The sequence below is a fragment of the Agelaius tricolor genome, unplaced genomic scaffold (assembly GCF_023055355.1).
Source record: "Agelaius tricolor isolate 1412-34295 unplaced genomic scaffold, bAgeTri1.0.p SCAF_78, whole genome shotgun sequence".
Lineage (NCBI taxonomy): Eukaryota > Metazoa > Chordata > Aves > Passeriformes > Icteridae > Agelaius > Agelaius tricolor.
In genome coordinates, this window is record NW_027269338.1 from 545,001 (window position 1) to 568,143 (window position 23,143).

Consider the following 23,143-nt stretch of genomic DNA (forward strand, 5'->3'; position numbering starts at 1 on the left):
ATTGTGGCTGCAGAGTTTTTGGAGTGTCAGATGTGGTTCTGTTGGATCAGGGATTCCTGTAGAAATCCAATTGAAATTGTGGCTGCAGTTTTTTTGGAGTGTCAGATGTGGTTTTGTTGGAGCAGGGATCCTGTATAGAAAGGTGGAGTTTCCTCTGAAGATCCAGAGGAAGAGGCAGCTGCTGTTCCTCTGGGACACCCAGTGTGGAAGCCGTGCTGGTGTTCCAGAATTTCCACGTTATATCAGGTTGGGAACGCTTGGCTCTCCCCTCTGGGCTCACATCTCCCAGTGGGATGCTGTGGCTCTTATCAGCCATGCAGGGACGTTCAGTAGCTGTTATCAGCAGGTGTCTCCCAGGCTGTGGAGGAGATAAGGAAAACTGCCCACTGAACAGGAGACAGCTGCCATGCAGATGGTAAATAAATACAATTAATTGGCTTGGCAATCCAGGAGAGCTTGGGTGGCAAACCCTGGGCCGAGCTCCTGCAGGGCTGGCCCTGCTCACCCGGGGGTTCTGAGGGGTTCCTGCCTCTCCTGGAGCTGCTCTGCTCAGGGCTCAGCTGCTCAGCGGGGCATGAACGCAGGAATCTGCCCAGGTTCCTCCCAGCTGGGCTGGTTCCTGCTGGGCCTGCTTCTCCCTGGGAGCCTGCTGGGCTGGGCTGCCCTTGCAGCAGGGATGTGTGTCCTGGAGCTCTCTGTTCCAGCTGGGATGTGTGTCCTGGAGCTCTCCTAGGATGCTGTTCCAGCAGGGATGTGTGTCCTGGAGCTCTCTGTTCCAGCAGGGATGTGTGTCCTGGAGCTCTCCTGGGATGCTGTTCCAGCAGGGATGTGTGTCCTGGAGCTCTCTGTTCCAGCAGGGATGTGTGTCCTGGAGCTCTCCTGGGATGCTGTTCCAGCAGGGATGTGTGTCCTGGAGCTCTCCTAGGATGCTGTTCCAGCAGGGATGTGTGTCCTGGAGCTCTCCTAGGATGCTGTTCCAGCAGGGATGTGTGTCCTGGAGCTCTCCTAGGATGCTGTTCCAGCAGGGATGTGTGTCCTGGAGCTGTCCTGGGATGCTGTTCCAGCAGGGATGTGTGTCCTGGAGCTCTCCTAGGATGCTGTTCCAGCAGGGATGTGTGTCCTGGAGCTCTCCTAGGATGCTGTTCCAGCAGGGATGTGTGTCCTGGAGCTCTCCTGGGCTGCTGTTCCAGCAGGGATGTGTGTCCTGGAGCTCTCTGTTCCAGCAGGGATGTGTGTCCTGGAGCTCTCTGTTCCAGCAGGGATGTGTGTCCTGGAGCTCTCCTGGGATGCTGTTCCAGCAGGGATGTGTGTCCTGGAGCTCTCTGTTCCAGCAGGGATGTGTGTCCTGGAGCTCTCCTGGGCTGCTGTTCCAGCAGGGATGTGTGTCCTGGAGCTCTCTGTTCCAGCAGGGATGTGTGTCCTGGAGCTCTCCTAGGATGCTGTTCCAGCAGGGATGTGTTTCCTGGAGCTCTCCCAGGCTCCCTGGTCCTGGGCTGGCTTGGAATGGGGGGCACGGGGGGCTCTGTGGTGGGAGGGGGCACAGCATTGCCATAAGATGGGGCACAGGATGCCCCGGAATGGGGCAAAGGATGCCCAGGAATGGGATACAGGATGCCCAGGGATGGGGCACAGCATTCCCAGGGATGGGGCACAGGATACTAAGAGATGGGGCACAGGATACCCAGGAATGGAATACAGCATTCCCAGGAATGGGCACAGCATTCCCAGGGAGGGGGCACAGGATGCCCAGAGATGGGGCACAGCATGTCCAGGAATGGGATACAGCATTCTCATGGGCACAGGATGCCCAGGGATGGGGCTCAGCATTCCCATGGGATGGGGCACGGCATTCTCCTGGGCACAGGATGCCCATGGCACGGGGCACAGCATTCCCATGGGATGGAATTCCACCTGCCCATCCCCTCCCTGGCTCCTGCTGCTCCCATTTCCCCCCAGCCCCTCAGGCTGCCCTGGGGTGCAGGCTGGCACTGGGACCCTGTCCCTGTCCTCAGGGATGCTGCAGAGCCCTGTGACACTGCCAGGGCCCTGTGACACTGTGACACTGCCAGCCCTGTGACACTGTGACACTGCCAGCCTTGTGACACTGACAGCCCCGTGTCCCAGGAGAGCAGGCTGGGCTGGGTGGGACCCTGGGCTTGTGTCCCCTCCCAGGGCTGGGGTGACCCCAAGTTTGTGTCACCTCCTCAGGCTGGACTGTGGTGACCCCAGGCTGGTGTCCCCTCCCAGGGCTGCCATGGGGTGACCCCAGGCTGGTGTCAACTCCCCAGGCTGAGCAGTGCTGGGGCTCGTGTCCCCTCCCAATGCTGGGTTTGGGTGACCTCAGGCTCGTGTCCCCTCCCAGGGCTGGGCTGGGGTGACCCTGGGCTTGTGTCCCCTCCAGGACTGGGCTCGGGTGACCCCAGCCTGGTGTCCCCTCTCCAGGCTGTGCTGAGGTGACCCCGGCCTTGTGTTCCCTCGCTGGGCAGTGCTGGGGTGGCCCCAGGCTGGTGTCCCCTCTCCAGGCTGGGCTGGTGACCCCAGGTTGGTGTCCCCTCCCAGGGCTGGCCCCGGGCTCGTGTCCCCCTCTGGGGCCAGGGGGTAAAGCAAACATTGCTTTAGAAAGCAGGGGGTAAAGCAAAAGTTGCTCTGGCTGCAGGCGTGGGCAGGGAGCCAGGAGATAAACACCAACCCTGCTGCTATTGCTGCTATTGCTGCTGCTGCCCCTGCAGGGGCTGCTCTGGTGTGAGCAGGGAGCAGCAGGAAATGCCAACCCTGCTGCTGCTGCTGGCCCTGCAGGGGCTGCCCTGGCACATGCAGGGAGCAGCAGGAGACAAACACCAACCCTGCTGCTGCTGCTGCTGCTGGCCCTGCAGGGGCTGCCCTGGTGTGAGCAGGGAGAAGCTGCTTGCAGGAAATGCCAACCCTGCTGCTATTGCTGCTGCTGCTGCTGCTGCTGCTGGCCCTGCAGGAGCTGCCCTGGCACAGGCAGGGAGCAGCAGGAAATGCCAACCCTGCTGCTGCTGGCCCTGCAGGGGCTGTCCTGGCACATGCAGGGAGCAGCAGGAAATGAACACCAACCCTGCTGCTGCTGCTGCTGCTGCTGCTGCTGCTGGCCCTGCAGGGGCTGCCCTGGCACACGCAGGGAGCAGCAGGAAATGAACACCAACCCTGCTGCTGCTGGCCCTGCAGGAGCTGCCCTGGCTCTGCTCGGGGCAGTGGAAAAATCCTCGGGTGTCCCCTTGCTGGAGAGCAGGGATGAGAACAGGGAGGGCAGTGTTTGCTGGGCAGGAGGGAAGGGCAGCCGTGGGCACGCAGGGAAGCAGAGGCTGCCAGCCCTCCCACGGGGAGCAGTGCTGGACATGGGATAGATGGGATTTGGGAAGGGATTCCTGCCTGTCAGGGTGGTGAGGCGTTGGAATGGGAGCAGGATGAGATTTGGGAAGGGATTCCTGCCCGTCAGGGTGGTGAGGTGTTGGAATGGGAGCAGGATGGGATTTTGGGATGGAATTCCTGCATGTCAGGATGGTGAGGCGTTGGAATGGCAGCAGTGCTAGATATGGGATGGAATTTTGGGAAGGAATTCCTGCCTGTCAGGGTGGTGGTGAGGTGTTGGAATGGCAGCAGTGGTCGATACTGGGATGGGATTTTGGGATGGAATTACTGCCTGTGATGATGGTGGGATGTTGCAATGGGATCAGTGTTGGATTTGGGATGAGATTTTGGGAAGGAATTCCTGCCTGTCAGGGTGGTGGTGAGGCGTTGGAATGGGAGCAGTGTTGGATTTGGGATGGGATTTGGGAAGGAATTCCTGCCTGTGAGGATTGTGGTGTGTTGCAGTAGGAGCAGGATGGGATTTTGGGATGGAATTCCTGCCTGTGATGATGGTGGGATGTTGCAAGGGGATCAGTGTTGGATTTGGGATGGGATTTGGGAAGGAATTCCTCCCTGTAAGAGTGGTGAGGTGTTGCAGTGAGAGCAGTGCTGGATGCTGGGATGGGATGGGATTTTGGGAAGGAATTCCTGCCTGTGTGGATTGTGGGTTGTTGCAGTAGGAGCAGGATGGGATTTTGGGATGGAATTCCTGCCTGTCAGGATGGTGAGGTGTTGCAATGGCAGCAGTGCTAGATATGGGATGGAATTTTGGGAAGGAATTCCTGCCTGTCAGGATGGTGAGGTGTTGCAATGGCAGCAGTGCTAGATTTGGGATGGGATTTTGGGAGGGAATTCCTGCCTGTCAGGGTGGTGAGGTGTTGCAGTGAGAGCAGTGCTGGATGCTGGGATGGGATGGGATTTGGGAAGGAATTCCTGCCTGTGAGGATTGTGGGGTGTTGCATTTTTTAAAATGACAGAATCCTTCTGAGAACTTCCGATGGTTTTTATCTCTCTCTCAAGTACATGCGCATGCAATTTCACAGTGGGTCCATACATATCCGTTCTACAGATTTTGAGTGACACTTGCTGCTAATTCTTCTTTATTAGAAAGAACTCTTGAGTAGTCAGGCTTGCTTTGCTTTGTCTGCTTTATTTCTGCCCCCTCATCTCTCCTGTCCTTCGGCTGAGGCAGGCTCTGCAAGCACAAGCTCTTTGTGAGGACAGGCAGACTAAACAGCAAGCTGCAGGTTTAACTCAGAGGTGTGCATTTCACTGAAATTAAAAGAGATTTCTGCTCTGGAAAATTTCTGCTTTGCTTCAGGGGCTTCTCCTGGCTGAGTGAGCAGCCCAGTGCTCACAGCTGTGCCCCCTGTGCCCCTCTGTGCCCATTGTGTCCCCTGTGTCTCCCTGTGCCCCCTGTGCCCATTGTGCCCTCCTGTGCCCCCCTGTGCCCCCTGTGCCCCCCTGTGCCCCCTGTGCCCCCTGTGTCTCCCTGTGCCCCCTGTACCCCCTGTGTCTCCCTGTGCCCCCTGTACCCCCTGTGCTCCCTGTACCCCCCTGTGTCTCCCTGTGCTCCCTGTACCCCCCTGCACCCCTGTGTCTCCCTGTGCCTCCTGTGCCCCCTGTGCCCCCTGTACCCCCCTGTGTCTCCCTGTGCTCCCTGTACCCCCCTGCACCCCCTGTGCCCCCTGTGCCCCCTGTACCCCCTGTGCCCCCTGTGCCCCCCTGTGCCCTCCTTTTCCCCCTGCACCCCCTGTACCCCCTGTGCCCCCTGTACCCCCTGTGCCCCCTGTGCCCCCTGTACCCCCTGTGCCCCCCGTGCCCTCCTGTGCCCCCTGTGCCCCCCTGGGCTCCTCAGGGCCCAGGGCTGGGTTGGTGCTGAGCTCACGGCTTCGTGGCAGACAGGATCAAATGCTTCACTGGAATCCAAATATTTTCCATCTGCTGCCTTGCCCTCACCTGCTGGTTGTGTCAGAGGATGGCAGGGACAGAACAGGTTTGTCTGGCGCCGCGGATCCCTTGGCACCGCCGCGGGGCTGAGCTGTGCCCAGCCCTGGGCACGGCATCTGCCCTGCCCTGGGGCTGCTGCCGCTGCTGCCGGTCCCCTCGCTGGGCACAGAGGGGTGCAGGTGCCCCTCTGGGGTTGGATGGGGCCCTTGGAGCAGGAGCTGGAGCCTGGGACAGGGTGTGTGACAGCCCCTTCCATTGGGTGCTGGATGGGGCCTGGGAGCAGGAGCTGGAGCCTGGAGTGAGCTCCCAGCATGGGACAGGGCGTGTGACAGCCCCTTGCCTGGGCACGGTGTTGGATGGGGCCCTTGGAGCTCGAGCCTGGAGCAGGATCTGGAGCCTGGAGCAGGAGCTGGGAACCTGGGACTGGGGGTGTGACAGCCCCTTCCCTCAGGTGTTGGATGGAGCCCTGGAGCAGCAGCTGGAACCTGGAGTGAGCTCCCAGTCTGGGACAGGTGTGTGACAGCCCCTTACTTGGGCATGGTGCTGGATGGGCCTGGAGCGTGCTGTCACCTGGGTCAGGGCGTGTGACAGCCCCTTACCTGGGCACGGTGTTGGATGGGGCCCTTGGAGCTCGAGCCTGGAGCTGGAACTGGAGCTTGGAGCAGGAGCTGGGAACCTGGGACTGGGGGTGTGACAGCCCCTTCGCTCGAGTGCTGGATGGGGCCCTGGAGCAGGAGCTGGAACCTGGAGTGAGCTCCCAGACTGGGACAGGTGTGTGACAGCCCCTTACTTGGGCATGGTGCTGGATGGGCCTGGAGCGTGCTGTCACCTGGGTCAGGGCGTGTGACAGCCCCTTACCTGGGCAAGGTGTTGGATGGGGCCCTTGGAGCTCGAGCCTGGAGCAGGATCTGGAGCCTGGAGCAGGAGCTGGGAACCTGGGACAGGGGGTATGACAGCCCCTTCCCTTGGGTGCTGGATGGAGCCTGGAGCTGGAGCTGGGAGCCTGGAGCTGGAGCCTGGAGTGTGCTCTCACCTGGGACAAGGCATGTGACAGCCCCTTACCTGGGCATGGGGTTGGATGGGGCCCTGGAGCAGGAGCTGGGAGCCTGGAGTGAGCTCCCAGCCTGGGACAGGGGGTGTGACAGCCCCTTACCTTTGGCACGGTGTTGGATGGGGCCCTGGAGCAGGAGCTGGAGCCTGGAGCTGGGAGCCTGGAGTGTGCTCTCACCTGGGACAGGGCGTGTGACAGCCCCTTACCCTGGGCATGGGGTTGGATGGGGCCCTTGGAGCTCGAGCCTGGAGCAGGAGCTGGGAACCTGGGACAGGGGGTGTGACAGCCCCTTCCCTCAGGCATGGTGCTGGATGGAGCCTGGAGCTGGAGCTGGAGCCTGGAGCGTGCTGTCACCTGGGTCAGGGTGTGTGACAGCCCCTTCCCTCGGGCACGGTGTTGGGTGGGGCCCTTGGAGCTCAAGCCTGGAGCAGGAGCTGCAGCCTGGAGTGTGCTCCCAGCCTGGGACAGGGGGTGTGACAGCCCCTTCCCTCGGGTGCTGGATGGGGCCCTGGAGCAGGAGCTGGAACCTGGAGTGAGCTCCCAGCCTGGGACAGGGCATGTGACAGCGCCTTACTTGGGCATGGTGTTGGATGGGGCCCTGGGACAGGGTGTTTGACAGCCCCTTACCTGGGCATGGTGTTGGATGGGGCCCTTGGAGCTCGAGCCTGGAGCGTGCTCTCACCTGGGACAGGGTGTGTGACAGCCCCTTACTTGGGCATGGTGTTGGATGGGGCCCTGGAGCAGGAGCTGGAGCCTGGAGCATGCTGTCACCTGGGACAGGGCATGTGACAGCCCCTTACCTGGGCATGGTGTTGGGTAGAGCCCTGGAGCAGGGACTGGAGCCTCGAGCGTGCTCACCTGGGACAGGGGGTGTGACAGCCCCTTCCATTGGGCAGGGCACAGGGGGTCGGTGACCCCTCAGCTCCGGGGCCCACGGGCTCTGCCTGTGCTGCCACTCCCTGTCCCTGACCCTTGGGGACGTGCAGGATGTGGCTCAGGTGTCCCTGACCCTTGGGGACGTGCAGGACATGGCTCAGGTGTCCCCGCCTGGGGCCTCAGCGCTCCCAGCTCGGGTGTTTTTGCTTTCCCGTGTTTTCTGAAGCGGTTTCTGTGTTGCAACAGCCGCCCCTGCCCTGCCTGGGGCCACAGCCGGGGACGGCCTCGCTCAGGGCAGGGGACGAGGGGTTTGGGGGGGACGGGTGGCCTGGGGGACGCGGGGTTTGGGGGGCATGGGTGGCCCAGGGCCAGGGGACACAGGGTTTGGGGGGCATGGGTGGCCCTGGGCCAGCAGCCCCCCCTGTCCCTGCTGCCTGCAGGGTGTCCCTGTGTCCCTCCAGGATCCAGACACGCTCCCAGGTGTCCCACCAGGAGCGGGACACACTCGTGGGTGTCCCTGTGCCCCACCAGGAGCGGGACACATTCCCGAGTGTCCCCATGTCCCACCAGGAGCGGGACACACTTGCGGGTGTCCCTGTGCCCCACCAGGAGCGGGACACATTCCCAAGTGTCCCCATGTCCCACCGAGAGCGGGACACACTCGCGGGTGTCCCCATGTCCCGGGACAGCGGGGTGGACACGGGGCTGGCATTTCCTGCGCAGGGATTTCCCAGGCACACTGCGTTCACCACTCGGCCCCGCCAAGCCCCAGATCCCAAATGCCGTGGAGGCACAAAGGGCTGGAATAATCGCTGTACACCGTGAGGGGAGAACCACGGAAAGGTTCGGGTGGGAAGGGACCTCGCAGCCCCCCTGCCATGGGAGCAAATGACCCTCTCCCCGTTATTCCCAGCTGCTCCCCCAGCCCTGAGCCCATTCCTGGGCCTGGCTCAGCCCCATCCCCGGCTGCTCCCTCGGGCCTGGCTCAGCCCCATCCCCGGCTGCTCCCCCATCCCCGAGCCCGTTCCTAGGCCTGGCTCAGCCCCATCCCCGGCTGCTCCCCCATCCCTGAGCCCGTTCCCGGGCCTGGCTCAGCCCCATCCCTGGCTGCTCCCTCGGGCCTGGCTCAGCCCCATCCCCGGCTGCTCCCCCATCTCCGAGCCCGTTCCTGGGCCTGGCTCAGCCCCATCCCCCAGCTGCTCCCCCATCCCTGAGCCCGTTCCCGGGCCTGGCTCAGCCCCATCCCCCGGCTGCTCCCCCAGCCCTGAGCCCGTTCCTGGGCCTGGTTCAGCCCCATCCTCGAGCCCGTTCCTGGGCCTGGCTCAGCCCCATCCCCCAGCTGCTCCCCCATCCCTGAGCCCGTTCCCGGGCCTGGCTCAGCCCCATCCCCCGGCTGCTCCCCCAGCCCTGAGCCCGTTCCCGGGCCTGGCTCAGCGCTCGCTGACGAGAAAGGCTCAGAGGGGAGCGATTGCTTGGAAGCTGCAACCCGATCTTTGCTAAACCGGCCCTGCCCCGTCCCCAGCGGCCGCTCCGGGCGCCGGCCGAGCGCTCCCGGGGCGGTGCCGAGCAGCGCGCGGAGCTGCCGGGAGCGGGATAAACCACAGGGGGATAAACCACGGGGATGAACTACTGGGGATCGACCACAGGGATGAACCGCGGGGGAAATACCACGGGGATGAACCACTGGGGGATAAACCACAGGGATAAACCATGGGGGATGAACCACAGGGATAAACCATGGGGGATAGACCATGGGGGGATAAACGACGGGGATGAACCACTGGGGATCAACCACAGGGATAAACCACGGGGATAAACCACGGGGGATGAACCACAGCGAAAAACTACGGGGATAAACCACGGGGGTGAACCATGGGGGTTAAACCACAGGGGATGAACCACGGGGGAGGAACCATGAGGATAAACCATGGCGGGTAAACCACAGGAGATAAACCATGGGGGATAAACCACGGGGAATAAACCACAGGGAATAAACCATGGGAATGAACTACAGGGGATGAACCACGGGGGATAGACCATAGGGGATAAAGCACGGGGGATAGACCACAGGGGATAGACCACGAGGAATAAACTCCAGGCATAAACCATGGGGGATTAACCATGGGGTCTGAACCACAGGGGATAAACCATGGGGATAGACCACGGAGAATAAACCACAGGGATAAACCATGGGGATAAACCATGGGGGAATGACCATGGGGAATAAACTACGGGGAATAAACCCAGGAGACCAGCGCCGCCGCCCTTCATCCCAGTCAGGCTGTGTGGAAAATGCTGCGTTTGTTTATTTATTTATGGAGGCTGGGCCGAGCTCGGAGCAGGAGCAGCTGGTGACAATCAGCTCTGTTCTCACTCGGCACAAGGCTGAGCACGTTCGTGTCCGCACGCAGCTGGGAAGGGTCCGGCCTGACACGTTCCAGAGCTTCCTGGATCCCGGCAGGTCCTGGCACTGCTTCCACTGCTGGGGTTGAGATCCTGGATCCCGGCAGGTCCTGGCACTGGTCCTACTGCTCAGGTTCATCCTGCTGCTGGGGCTCATCCCACTGAGATCCCAGATCCCAGCAGATCCTGGCACGGTCCCACTGCTGGGGCTCATCCCACTGCCCAGGTTTGGGGCTCACCCCACTGCTGGGGCTCATCCCACTGAGATCCCAGATCCCAGCAGATCCTGTCACGGTCCCACTGCTGGGGCTCATCCCACTGCCCAGGTTTGGGGCTCACCCCACTGCTGGGGTTCATCCCATTCCTGGGGTTCATCCCATTCCTGGAGCTCATCCCACTGCTCAGGTTGAGATCCTGGATCCTGGCAGATCTCAGCACTGATCCCGCTCCTGGGGCTGAGATCCCAGATCCCAGCAGATCCCCTACCCCAGCCCTGAGCACTGGGATGCCCCTCGGGCCCGGAAAGAGCTTGTTTGGAGCTGGGAGGGACCAGGACCAGATGGGCTTTAAGGTCCCCCCAACCCAAAGCTGTGATTCCAAGACGATTCTGTGGTTCCCACTCTGGCTGTGCACTGGGGTCACTGGGATCGCTGGGATCTCTGGGGTCACTGGGATCACTGGGATCCCTGGGATCACTGGGATCACTGCGATCACTGGGGTCACTGGTATCCCTGGGATCACTGGGGTCACTGGGGTCACTGAGATCACTGGGGTCACTGGGATCACTGGGAAGGCTGTGCCCACGTCCCTTGCTGTCTGTGTGGAGTCTGTTCCGGGCGGGAGGAGCAGAGGTGGAGGAGGAACAGAGGTGCTTTGTGTGGCTGCAACATGAACCGTGAACTGCCTGGGCGTGCCCTGCTAACGAGCCAGGGGTGCTGAGCACCCTCGGCTGCCCCGAGCCCCGCAGGGACCAGCCCTGGCTGCAGGACCAGCCCTGAACCCGGCCAGTGGATGAACCCCAAACCTGGGCAGTGGATGAACCCAGCAGTGGGATGAACCCCAAACCTGGGCAGTGGATGAACCCAGCAGTGGGATGAGTGCCAAGCCTAGACCCCAGCAGTGGGATGAACCCCAAACCTGGGCAGTGGATGAACCCCAGCAGTGAGACCAGCCCTGGCTGCAGGATGAACCCCAAACTTGGCCAGTGGATGAACCCCAGCAGTGGGACCAGCCCTGGCTGCAGGATGAACCCCAAACTTGGCCAGTGGGATGAATCCCAAATCCAGGCAGTGAGGTGAGCCCCAGCAGTGAGATGAGCCCCAAACCTGGGCAGTGGGTGAACCCAGAAGTGAGATGAGCCCCAAACCTGGGCAGTGGATGAACCCAGCAGTGAGATGAGCCCCAAACCTGGGCAGTGGATGAACCCAGCAGTGGGATGAGCCCCAAACCTGGGCAGTGGGTGAACCCAGCAGTGGGATCAGCCCTGGCTGCAGGGATCAACCCCAAACCTGGGCAGTGGGATGAACCCCAGCAGTGGGGTGAACCCCAAACTTGGGCAGTGGATGAACCCTGCAGAGGTCACAGCTGCAGAGGTCACAGCTGAGGAGGTCACACCTGCGGAGGTCACACCTGAGGAGGTCACACCTGAGGAGGTCACATCTGCAGAGGTCACACCTGTGAAGGTGACACTTGCAGAGGTGACATGTGGGGAGGTGACACCTGCAGAGCTGCCCCCACAGGCTCCTGGGGAGAGGATTTGTGGCCCCTGGGGATGGGAAGCTCCTGGACAGGTGCTGGGGCGCCTCAGGACGCTCACAGGTGATGTGGTGGCTTTGGTTTGTCCACCCCTGATTTTCTCTGCTTTGCCCACACCTGATTTTCTCTGCTTTGCCCAGCCCTGATTTTCTCTGCTTTGCCCACATCTGATTTTCTCGGCTTTGCCCACACCTGATTTTCTCTGCTTTGCCCACACCTGATTTTCTCGGCTTTGCCCACACCTGAATTTCTTTGCTTTGCCCACCCTTGATTTTCTCTGCTTTGCCCACCCCTGATTTTCTCGGCTTTGCCCAGCCCTGATTTTCTCTGCTTTGCCCACACCTGATGTTCTCTGCTTTGCCCACCCCTGATTTTCTCTGCTTTGCCCACACCTGATTTTCTCTGCTTTGCCCAGCCCTGATTTTCTCGGCTTTGCCCACATCTGATTTTCTCGGCTTTGCCCAGCCCTGATGTTCCCTGGGCAGTGCAGGTGTGGGTGGCCCTGGGACAGGTGTGCAGGGCTGGGGACAGGACTGTCACAGCGACTGCCACACCTGTGAGGAGCCACAGAGCCAGCTCAGGACCAGCTCCAGGTTGTTTATTTGCTCTTTTTTAATTATCTTTCTTTGCCATGCTGAGATTTGTCACCACGTCAGTTCGTGGCACACTGCCAGCCCTCAGGGACTGTTATCTTTTTATCTTTTTATACTAAAAACTACGTGTACTTTTTTACAGTAATTTTCTTATTGTAAAGAAATTCACAATGAATACAATAAGTAATAATACTTACAATAATAATAATAATAATACTTTACAATAAGTAATAAACTTATTACTTATATTAGACAGTTTGTATTACTCTAAACCAGTCTAAAAATGCCACCATCACAGCAGGAGATGGAGGCTAAGAAGGAGAAGGAGAGAGAACATGCTTAGATCCTTTGATTTTGTTTTTTGAACTTTAAAAACTTTTAAAATTCTACTTTTTCACCCTGAGGTAGATTCATTATTATTCTACTCTTTATTCTACTGATTATTATTCCACTCATTATTATTCTACTTGTGGCTTTTACATCTTCACACAAAGTTGGTAATTGTTTCCGTGGGTTAAAATCCAAGGCCCAGGTGTTTTTGACCCACTGCTCACAGTGACCTCCCAAAGCAGGGGGTTCCTGATGGTTCATTTATTTTTTTTTGTGTATTTATTTATGTTTTTATGTATTTATTTGTGCATTTGCTGTGGCAGGTGTCGCTGTCAGTGATTGTGGGAGCACTCACAGTGACACAGAGGTGATTGCAATGAGCTCTGCTCACAGTGCACCTCCTGCTGCTTCATTTATTATTTTTTGTGTATTTATTTATGTGTTTATGTATTTATTTGTGCATTTGCTGTGCAGGGCGGTGACTGCAATGAACTCAACCCTCCCCAACCAGGGGGTTCCTGTTCCTGCCAGTCCATTTATTATTTTTTGTGTATTTATTCATGTATTTATTTGTGCATTTGCTGTGCACGGAGGTGACTGTGCAGTGAACTCTGCTCACACTTGACCTCCCAAACCATGGGGTTCCTGCTGTTCATTTATTATTTTTATGTATTTATTTATGTATTTATTTGTGCATTTGCTGTGGGAGGTGTTGTGTCAGTGACTGTGGGAGCACTCCCTGCTCTGCCAGTGACACAGAGGTGTTTGCAAGGGGTTCCTGCTGGTCCATTTATTATTTTTTGTGTATTTGTTTATGTTTTTATGTATTTATTTGTGCATTTGCTGTGGGAGGTGTTGCTGTCAGTGACTGTGGGAGCACTCACAGTGACACAGAGGTGACTGCAATGAGCTCTGCTCACAGTGCACCTCCTGCTGGTTCATTTATTATTTTTTGTGAATTTATTTATGGTTTTGTGTATTTATTTGTGCATTTGCTGTGGGAAGTGTTGTGCCAGTGACTGTGGGAGCACTCCCTGCTCTGCCAGTGACATGGAGGTGATTGCAGGGGGGTCCTGCTGGTTTATTTATAATTTTTAATGTATTTATTTGTGCATTTGCTGTGCACAGAGGTGACTGTGCAGTGAACTCTGCTCACAGTGCACCTCCCAAACCAGGGGGTTCTGCAAGTCCATTTATTATTTTTATGTATTTATTTATGTATTTATTTGTGCATTTGCTGTGGGAAATGTTGTGCCAGTGCCTGTGGGAGCACTCCCTGCTCTGCCAGTGACACAGAGGTGACTGCAGGGGGGTCCTGCAGGTTCATTTATTATTTTTGTGTATTTATTCATGTATTTATTTGTGCATTTGCTGTGCAGGGCAGTTACTGCAATGAACTCACCCCTCCCCAACCAGGGGGTTCCTGTTCCTGCCAGTCCATTTATTATTTTTTGTGTATTTATTCATGTATTTATTTGTGCGTTTGCTGTGCACGGAGGTGACTGTGCAGTGAACTCTGCTCACAGTGACCTCCCAAACCATGGGGTTCCTGCTGTTCATTTATTATTTTTATGTATTTATTTATGTGTTTATTTGTGCATTTGCTGTGGGAGGTGTCGGTGTCAGTGACTGTGGGAGCACTCCCTGCTCTGCCAGTGACACGGAGGTGATTGCAGGGGGGTCCTGCTGGTTTATTTATAATTTTTAATGTATTTATTTGTGCATTTGCTGTGCACAGAGGTGACTGTGCAGTGAACTCTGCTCACACTTGACCTCCCAAACCATGGGGTTCTGCAAGTCCATTTATTATTTTTATATATTTATTTATAGTGACACAGAGGTGACTGCAATGAGCTCTGCTCACAGTGACCTCCCAAAGCAGGGGGTTCCTGCTGGTTCATTTATTATTTTTTGTCTATTTATTTATGTTTTTGTGTATTTATTTGTGCATTTGCTGTGCACAGAGGTAACTGCAGTGAGCTCTGCTCACAGTGCACCTCCCAAAGCAGGGGGCTCCTGACAGTTCATTTATTATTTTTTGTGAATTTATTTATGGTTTTGTGCATTGATTTGTGCATTTGCTGTGGGAAGTGTTGTGCCAGTGACTGTGGGAGCACTCCCTGCTCTGCCAGTGACATGGAGGTGATTGCAGGGGGGTCCTGCTGGTTTATTTATAATTTTTAATGTATTTATTTGTGCATTTACTGTGCACAGAGGTGACTGTGCAGTGAACTCTGCTCACAGTGCACCTCCCAAACCAGGGGGTTCTGCAAGTCCATTTATTATTTTTATATATTTATTTATGTATTTATTTGTGCATTTGCTGTGGGAGGTGTTGCTGTCAGTGACTGTGGGAGCACTCACAGTGACACAGAGGTGACTGCAATGAGCCCTGCTCACAGTGCACCTCCTGCTGCTTCATTTATTATTTTTTGTGCATTTATTTATGTTTTTATGTATTTATTTGTACATTTGCTGTGCAGGGTGGTGACTGCAATGAGCTCACCCCTCCCCAGCCAGGGGGTTCCTGTTCCTGCCAGTCCATTTATCATTTTTTGTGTATTTATTCATGTATTTATTTGTGCATTTGCTGTGCACAGAGGTGACTGTGCAGTAAACTCTGCTCACAGTGCACCTCCCAAACCAGGGGGTTCTGCAAGTCCATTTATTATTTTTTTGTGTATTTATTTATGTGTTTATTTGTGCATTTGCTGTGGGAGGTGTGGTGTCAGTGACTGTGGGAGCACTCCCTGCTCTGCCAGTGACACAGAGGTGTTTGCAGGGGGCTCCTGCTGGTCCATTTATTATTTTTATGTATTTATGTATTTATTTGTGCATTTGCTGTGGGAGGTGTCGCTGTCAGTGACTGTGGGAGCACTCACAGTGACACAGAGGTGACTGCAATGAGCCCTGCTCACAGTGCACCTCCTGCTGGTTCATTTATTATTTTTTGTGTATTTATTTATGTTTTTATGTATTTATTTGTGGATTTGCTGTGCACAGAGGTGACTGCAGTGGGCCCTGCTCACAGTGACCTCCCAGAGCAGAGGTTCCTGTGCTCACAACCCCTCTGGATGCCCTGAAATGTGGTGATGTTTTCAGGGCTCCCAGGATGAGAGAAGAGATGAGGATCTGACTCCATGTTTCAGAGGGCTGATTTATTATTTTATTATATATATTATATTAAAACTATAATAAAAGAATAGAAGAAAGGATTTCATCAGAAGGCCAGCAAGGAAAGGGAAGGAAACGATAAAATCTTGTGACTGACCAGAGAGTCCAAGACAGCTGGGCTGTGATTGGCCATTAATTAAAAACAACCACGTGCGACCAATCACAGATGCACTTTTGCATTCCACAGCAGCAGATAACCATTGTTTAGATTCCATTTCTGAGGCCTCTGAGCTTCTCAGGAGGAAAAATCCTGGCAAAAGGGATTTTTCATAAAATATCATGGCTACACAGAAATGCCTGGATGGAGGTGGGGCTGTGCACAAACCACTCAGGTCTGGCTGGTCAGGCCAGGATGGCCCAAGGAGAACAGAAATTTGGTATTTTGGGGGGGTCTGTTCCTGATCAGACCATTCCTGGACAGGAGAGAACAGAAATTTGGTATTTTTGGGGTCTGTTCCTGATCAGGCCATTCCTGGACAGGAGAGAACAGAAATTTGGTATTTATGGGAGCCTGTTCCTGGTCAGGCCAGGGTGGCCCAAAGAGAACAGAAATTTGGTATTTTTGGGGCCTGTTCCTGATCAGACCAGGATGGCCCAAAGAGAACAGAAATTTGGTATTTTTGGGGGCCTGTTCCTGATCAGGCCATTCCTGGCCCAAAGAGAACAGAAATTTGGTATCTTTGGGGCCTGTTCCTGATCAGGCCATTCCTGGACAAGACAGAACTGAAATTTGGTATTTTTGGTGTCTGTTCCTGATCAGGCCATTCCTGGACAGGAGAGAACAGAAATTTGGTATTTTTGGTGTCTGTTCCTGATCAGGCCATTCCTGGACAGGAGAGAACAGAAATTTGGTATTTTTGGGGTCTGTTGCTGATCAGGCCATTCCTGGACAGGAGAGAACAGAATTTTGGTATTTTTGGGCCTGTTCCTGATCAGACCAGGATGGCCCAAAGAGAACAGAAATTTGGTATTTTTGGGGTCTGTTCCTGATCAGGCCATTCCTGGAGAGGAGAGAACAGAAATTTGGTATTTTTGGGGTCTGTTCCTGAACAGGCCATTCCTGGCCCAAAGAGAACAGAAATTTGGTATATTTGGGGCCTGTTCCTGATCAGGCCATTCCTGGCCCAAAGAGAGAACAGAAATTTGGTATTTTTGGGGCCTGTTCCTGATCAGGCCATTCCTGGAGAGGAGAGAACAGAAATTTGGTATTTTTGGGGTCTGTTCCTGATCAGGCCAGGATGGCCTAAAGAGAGAACAGAAATTTGGTATTTTTGGGGTCTGTTCCTGATCAGACCATTCCTGGACAGGAGAGAACAGAAATTTGGTATTTTTGGGGCCTGTTGCTGATCAGGTCATTCCTGGCCCAAAGAGAACAGAAATTTGGTATTTTTGGGGTCTGTTCCTGGTTAGGCCAGGATGGCCCAAAGGGAACAGAAATTTGGTATTTTTGGTGTCTGTTCCTGATCAGGCCATTCCTGGACAGGAGAGAACAGAAATTTGGTATTTTTGGGGGTCTGTTCCTGAACAGGCCATTCCTGGCCCAAAGAGAACAGAAATTTGGTATTTTTGGGGCCTGTTCCTGATCAGACCAGGATGGCCCAAAGAGAACAGAAATTTGGTATTTTTGGGGCCTGTTCCTGATCAGGCCATTCCTGGCCCAAAGAGAGAACAGAAATTTGGTATTTTTGGTGTCTGTTCCTGATCAGGCCATTCCTGGACAAGAGAGAACAGAAATTTGGCATTTTTGGGGCCTGTTCCTGATCAGGCCATTCCTGGCCCAAAGAGAGAACAGAAATTTGGTATTTTTGGTGTCTGTTCCTTATCAGGCCATTCCTGGACAAGGGAAAACAGAAATTTGGTATTTTTGGGGGCCTGTTCCTGGTTAGGCCAGGGTGGCCCAAAGAGAACAGAAATTTGGTATTTTTGGGGCCTGTTCCTGATCAGGCCATTCCTGGACAGGAGAGAACAGAAATTTGGTATTTTTGGGGTCTGTTGCTGATCAGGCCATTCCTGGACAGGAGAGAACAGAATTTTGGTATTTTTGGGCCTGTTCCTGATCAGACCAGGATGGCCCAAAGAGAACAGAAATTTGGTATTTTTGGGGTCTGTTCCTGATCAGGCCATTCCTGGAGAGGAGAGAACAGAAATTTGGTATTTTTGGGGTCTGTTCCTGAACAGGCCATTCCTGGCCCAAAGAGAACAGAAATTTGGTATATTTGGGGCCTGTTCCTGATCAGGCCATTCCTGGCCCAAAGAGAGAACAGAAATTTGGTATTTTTGGGGCCTGTTCCTGATCAGGCCGTTCCTGGCCCAAAGAGAACAGAAATTTGGTATTTTTGGGAGCATGTTCCTTATCAGGCCATTCCTGGACAAGAGAAAACAGAAATTTGGTATTTTGGGGGGCCTGTTCCTGGTTAGGCCAGGGTGGCCCAAAGAGAACAGAAATTTGGTATTTTTGGGGCCTGTTCCTGATCAGACCAGGATGGCCCAAAGAGAACAGAAATTTGGTATTTTTGGGGCCTGTTCCTGATCAGGCCATTCCTGGCCCAAAGAGAACAGAAATTTGGTATTTTTGGGGCCTGTTCTCGATCAGACCATTCCTGACCCAAAGAGAGAACAGAAATTTGGTATTTTTGGGGGTCTGTTCCTGATCAGGCCAGGATGGCCCAAAGAGAGAACAGAAATTTGGTATTTTGGGGGGCCTGTTCCTGGTTAGGCCAGGATGGCCCAAAGAGAACAGAAATTTGGTATTTTTGGGGTCTGTTCCTGATCAGGCCATTCCTGACCCAAAGAGAGAACAGAAATTTGGTATTTTTGGGGCCTGTTCTCGATCAGGCCATTCCTGACCCAAAGGGAGAACAGAAATTTGGTATTTTTGGGGCTGCCCGCGCCACTGGTGGTGCCAGCCTGGCCTGACCCCCCCTGTGCCCCCAGGTGAACCAGGGGAACATGCCTGGCATCCAGAGCACCTTCCTGGCCATGGACACTGAGGAGGGCGTGGAGGTGGTGTGGAACGAGCTGCTCTTCACTGACAGGAAAGCCTTCAAAGCTCACGAGGTGAGGGCACGGCTGGCACGGCCTGGCACGGCCTGGTATGGCCTGGTACGGCCTGGTATGGCCCGGAAAAGCCTGGCACAGCCTGGTAGGGCTCTGCCCCCTGGCACAGCCTGGTATGGCCTGGCATGGTGTGGCAGAATGGGCTCCTGTCCCTGGCACGGCCTAGTATGGCCTAGTACGGCCTGGTACGGCCTGGTATGGCCCAGAACAGCCTGGCACGGCCTGGCACGGCCTGGTATGGCCTGGTATGGCCCAGAACAGCCTGGCACAGCCTGGCAGGGCTCTGTCCCTGGCACAGGCCCCTCCTTGACTGCTCCCTCCCAGGAAGGCCAGAGCAGGCCCTGGGGCATCCCCAGAGCTTGAGGTGCCCTGCCCGTGCCAGGAGCTGCCTTCTCACCTGTTCTGTGCCATCCTGGGAGCTTCTGTGTGCCAGGAGCTCCCTCCTCACCTGTGCTGCCATCTCAGCCCCTCACCTGTGCCCTGTGCCAGCCCCTCACCTGTGCCCTGTGCCCCCAGGAGCTCACCTGCCCCATGCCAGGCCCTCATCTGTGCCCCCCCGTCACCTGTGCCTCCAGGCCCTCACCTGTGCCCTGTGCCAGCCCCTCACCTGTCCTGCCCTTGCCAGGAGCTTCACCCTCACCTGTCCTGCCCATCCCAGCACCTCCCTCCTCACATGCCCTGCCCGTGCCCCCCATCACCTGTGCCCTGTGCCCTCAGGAGAAGATCCAGACCATGCCAGCCCCTCCCCTGTGCCCCCCTCACCTGTGCCCCCCTCACCTGTGCCCTTCCCCTGTGCCCTCCTCACCTGTGCCCCTCACCTGTGCCCTGTGCCCCCTCAGGAGAAGATCCAGACCATGTTTGAGCAGCTGGTGCTGGTGGATCACCCCAACATTGTCAAACTGCACAAGTACTGGTTGGACGTCAGGGACAGCAAGGCCCGGGTACGGCTGAGGGGTCTGGGGGGTTCTGGGGGGTTCTGGGGGGCTCTGGGGGGTTTTGGGGGGCTCTGGAGGCAGCTGACCCCCCTGCCCCGTTGCAGGTGATTTTCATCACGGAGTACGTGTCCTCGGGGAGCCTCAAGCAGTTCCTGAAGAAAACCAAGAAGAACCACAAGGCCATGAACGCCCGGGTGAGCCCCGGGGGCACCCCCAGCCCCTCTGGGGAGGGGGCTGCGTGTCCCTGGCCCTGGGAAAGGGGTGACAGGGCATGGGGGGGATGTTCCTGTCCCTGTGTCCCTGTCCCTGCACCTGGGAATGGACCCTGAGCCATGGCTGGGCACAGGGCATGTCCCTGTCCCTGTGTCCCTGTGTCCCTGTGTCCCTGTGTCCCTGTGTCCCTGTCCCTGTGTCCATGACACAGCTCTGTCCCCGCTGCTCTGTCCCCACTCTGGCCCTGTCTCTGCGAGGGGTGGCAGGGCACAGGAGATGTCCCTGCCCCCACTGACACAGCTCTGTCCCTGCTCTGTCCCTGCTGTGTCCCCCTGTCCCTGTCCCCACTGTGACAGAGCTGTGTCCCCACTCTGTCCCTGGCCCTGGGAAGGGGTGGCAGGGCACGGAGGGATGTTCCCTGTCCCTGTTACTGGGAATGGACCCTGAGCCATGGCCAGGCACAGGGGACGTCCCTGTCCCTGTCCCCCTGGCCCTGGCCCTGGGAAGGGGTGGCAGGGCACAGGGGATGTCCCTGTCCTGGGGTGCCAGCGTGTCCCCACTCTGTCCCTGTCCCCCTGTCCCTGTCCCCGCTCACAGAGCTCTGTCCCTGCTCTGTCCCTGTCCCCATGACACAGCTCTGTCCCCACTCCATCCCTGTCCCCGCTCTGTCCCTGGCAAGGGGTGCCAGGGCACAGGGGCTGTGGCAGGGCACAGGGGATGTCCCTGTCCCTGTCCCCCTGTCCCTGTCCCCACTGACGCAGCCATGTCCCCCTGTCCCCTCCCCAGGCCTGGAAGCGCTGGTGCACCCAAATCCTCTCGGCTCTCAGGTGAGGCTCCTGCAGCTCCCACAGCTCCACCCCTGCCCCGAGGGCTGTGGGCAGAGCTGGGCACACGCTGTGCCCCATTCTGTACCCCACTCTGTGCCCCCCTGTACCCCCTGTGCCCCCCTGTGCCCCCCTGTACCCCCTGTACCCCCTGTGTGCCCCCTGTGCCCCCTGTGTGCCCCCCTGTACCCCCTGTGCCCTCCTGTGCCCCCTGTACCCCCTGTGCCCCCTGTGCCCCCCTGTACCCCCTGTGTGCCCCCTGTTCCCCCCTGTGTGCCCCCTGTTCCCCCCTGTGCCCCCTGTGTGCCCCCCTGTGCTCCCTGTGTGCCCCCCCTGTGACCCCCCCTGTGACCCCCCCCGTGCCCCCCCAGTTTCCTGCACTCCTGTGACCCCCCCATCATCCACGGGAACCTGACCAGTGACACCGTGTTCATCCAGCACAATGGGCTCGTCAAGATCGGCTCCGGTGCGCCTGGGGGGCACGGGGGGGGCACAGGGGGGGCTGGGGGGGTCACAGGGGGCTGGGGGGGGGTCACAGGGGGCTCAGGGGGCTGGATAGGTCTGGGGGGGCTGGGGGGATCACAGGGGGGTGGGGGGGGCTGGGGGGTTACAGGGGTCTGGGGGGGCTGGGGGGGTCATGGGGGCTGGGGGGTCACAGGGGGCTGGGGAGGTCTGGGAGGGTCTGGGGGTCACAGGGGGGTGGGGGGGGGCACGGTGGTCTCGGGGGGGTCACAGAGGTTTGGGGGGTCTTGGGGGGTTACAGGGGTCTGGGGGGGTCATGGGGACTGGGGGGGTCACAGGGGGCTGGGGGGACTGTGGGGGGCACGGGGGACTGGGGGAGACTGTGGGGGGCACGGGGGCCTGGGGGGGGTTACAGGGGTCTGGGGGGGTCAGAGGGGTCTGGGGGGGGGGGGTCACAGGGTTCTGGGGGATCTGAGGGGATCCAAGGGGTCAGAGGGGGTCCCAGAGGGTCCCATGGGGTACAAGGGGTCCCAGGGGTTCCAGGTGGGTCCGAGGGGGCTGGCAGGAGGAGGGGGGCGGGGGTCACAGGGGTTTGGGGGGGTCACAGAGGGTCCAGGGGGGTCAGAGGGGGTCCCAGAGGGTCCCATGGGGTCTCAGGGGGTCCCATGGGGTCTCAGGGGTCCCATGGGGTCTCAGGAGTCCAAGGGGGTTGGCAGGAGGAGGGGGGCGGGGGTCACACGGGTTTGGGGGGGTCCCAGGGGGTCCGAGGGGTCTGAGGGGGTCCCATGGGGTCTCAGGGGGTCCCATGGGGTCTCAGGGGTCCAAGGGGGTTGTCAGGATGAAGGGGGCGGGGGTCCCACGGGGTCTGGGGGGTTCCTGGGCAGGCAGGAGCCCCGAGAATCGCGGGGTCCCTTTTTGGGGTGCCAACCTCTCTGTCCCCTTTCCTTGCCCTCCCGATGCCCTCCCTGGCAGTTTGGCACCGGGTGTTTGCCAACGGTGAGTGACCCCCCCCTCGGCCATCCCCTGTCCTGGGGGCACCCCTGCAGCCCCCAGACCCACCAGGGGCACTGGGGATGGGCTCTGTGGGGAGGGGGCACCTCCATCCCACCAGGAACAGCTGCTGAGTGGGAGCAGAGGGGGCTCCTGGCACGGGGGTGGGCGGGGGGGGGCAGGGGCACAGATCCCCCCCCTGAGACCCCACAGGTGGGCACTCACAGAGACCACCTGGGGTGGGCACACTCAGAGCCCCTAGATGGGCACACTGACAGGTGGGCACACAGACCCCGCGGGTGGGCACTGTCCCAGGTGGGCACACACTGACCCCACAGATGGGCACTGTCCCAGGTGGGCACACTCAGGGTGGGCACTGTCAGGTGGGCACTGTCCCAGGTGGGCACGGTCAGGGTGGGCACTGTCAGGGTGTGCCCTGTCCCAGGTGGGCACTGTCAGGGTGGGCACACTCGGGTGGGCACTGTCAGGGTGGGCACACTCAGGGTGGGCACTGTCAGGGTGTGCCCTGTCCCAGGTGGGCACTGTCAGGGTGGGCACACTCGGGTGGGCACTGTCAGGTGGGCACTGTCAGGTGGGCACTGTCAGGTGTGCCCTGTCCCAGGTGTGCCCTGTCCCAGGTGGGCACTGTCCCAGGTGGGCACTGTCAGAGTGGGCACTGTCAGGTGGGCACTGTCAGGTGGGCACTCTCAGGTGGGCACACTCACGGTGGGCACTCTCAGCCCCTCAGCCCGTGCCCCCCTTTCTGTCTCTCTGTCCCCAGCGCTCCCGGATGATCTGCGCAGCCCCATGAGGATCGAGCGCGAGGAGCAGCGGAACCTGCACTTCTTCCCTCCGGAATACGGCCGTGAGTGGGAAAATGGGAATGGGGAAATGGGAATGGGAATGGGGAAATGGGAATGGGGACGGGAATGGGGAAATGGGGAATGGGGAAATGGGGAATGGGAACGGGGAATGGGGAATGGGGAATGAGAGCAGCGGAACCTGCACTTCTTCCCTCCAGAATACGGCCGTGAGTGGGAAAATGGGGATGGGGAAATGGGAATGGGAATGGGAATGGGGACGGGAATGGGGAAATGGGGAATGGGAACGGGGAATGGGAGCTGTGGAACCTGCACTTCTTCCCTCCGGAATACGGCC

General features: G+C 57.8%; 1 protein-coding gene and 1 long non-coding RNA gene across 3 annotated transcripts in view; one reads left to right on the forward strand and one right to left on the reverse strand.

Moving 5' to 3' along the window:
• Window positions 1-23,143, forward strand: part of LOC139585439 (nuclear receptor-binding protein 2-like) — a 45,614-nt gene that overhangs the window by 16,510 nt on the left and 5,961 nt on the right. The window contains exons 2-8 of one of the 2 annotated variants that reach the window (XM_071418197.1): window positions 18,439-18,561; window positions 19,401-19,502; window positions 19,601-19,690; window positions 20,496-20,536; window positions 20,905-20,999; window positions 21,968-21,991; window positions 22,767-22,850. In XM_071418197.1, the coding sequence (XP_071274298.1) occupies window positions 18,439-18,561; window positions 19,401-19,502; window positions 19,601-19,690; window positions 20,496-20,536; window positions 20,905-20,999; window positions 21,968-21,991; window positions 22,767-22,850 (559 nt within the window). The remainder of the gene's footprint in view (window positions 1-18,438; window positions 18,562-19,400; window positions 19,503-19,600; window positions 19,691-20,495; window positions 20,537-20,904; window positions 21,000-21,967; window positions 21,992-22,766; window positions 22,851-23,143) is intronic. The other variant, XM_071418198.1, reaches the window with a different exon arrangement.
• LOC139585447 (uncharacterized) lies at window positions 14,290-15,069 on the reverse strand. Its single transcript, XR_011677085.1, has 3 exons — window positions 14,966-15,069; window positions 14,580-14,737; window positions 14,290-14,327 (listed from the first exon to the last, which is right to left on the reverse strand). It is a non-coding gene; the product is annotated as an uncharacterized lncRNA (long non-coding RNA).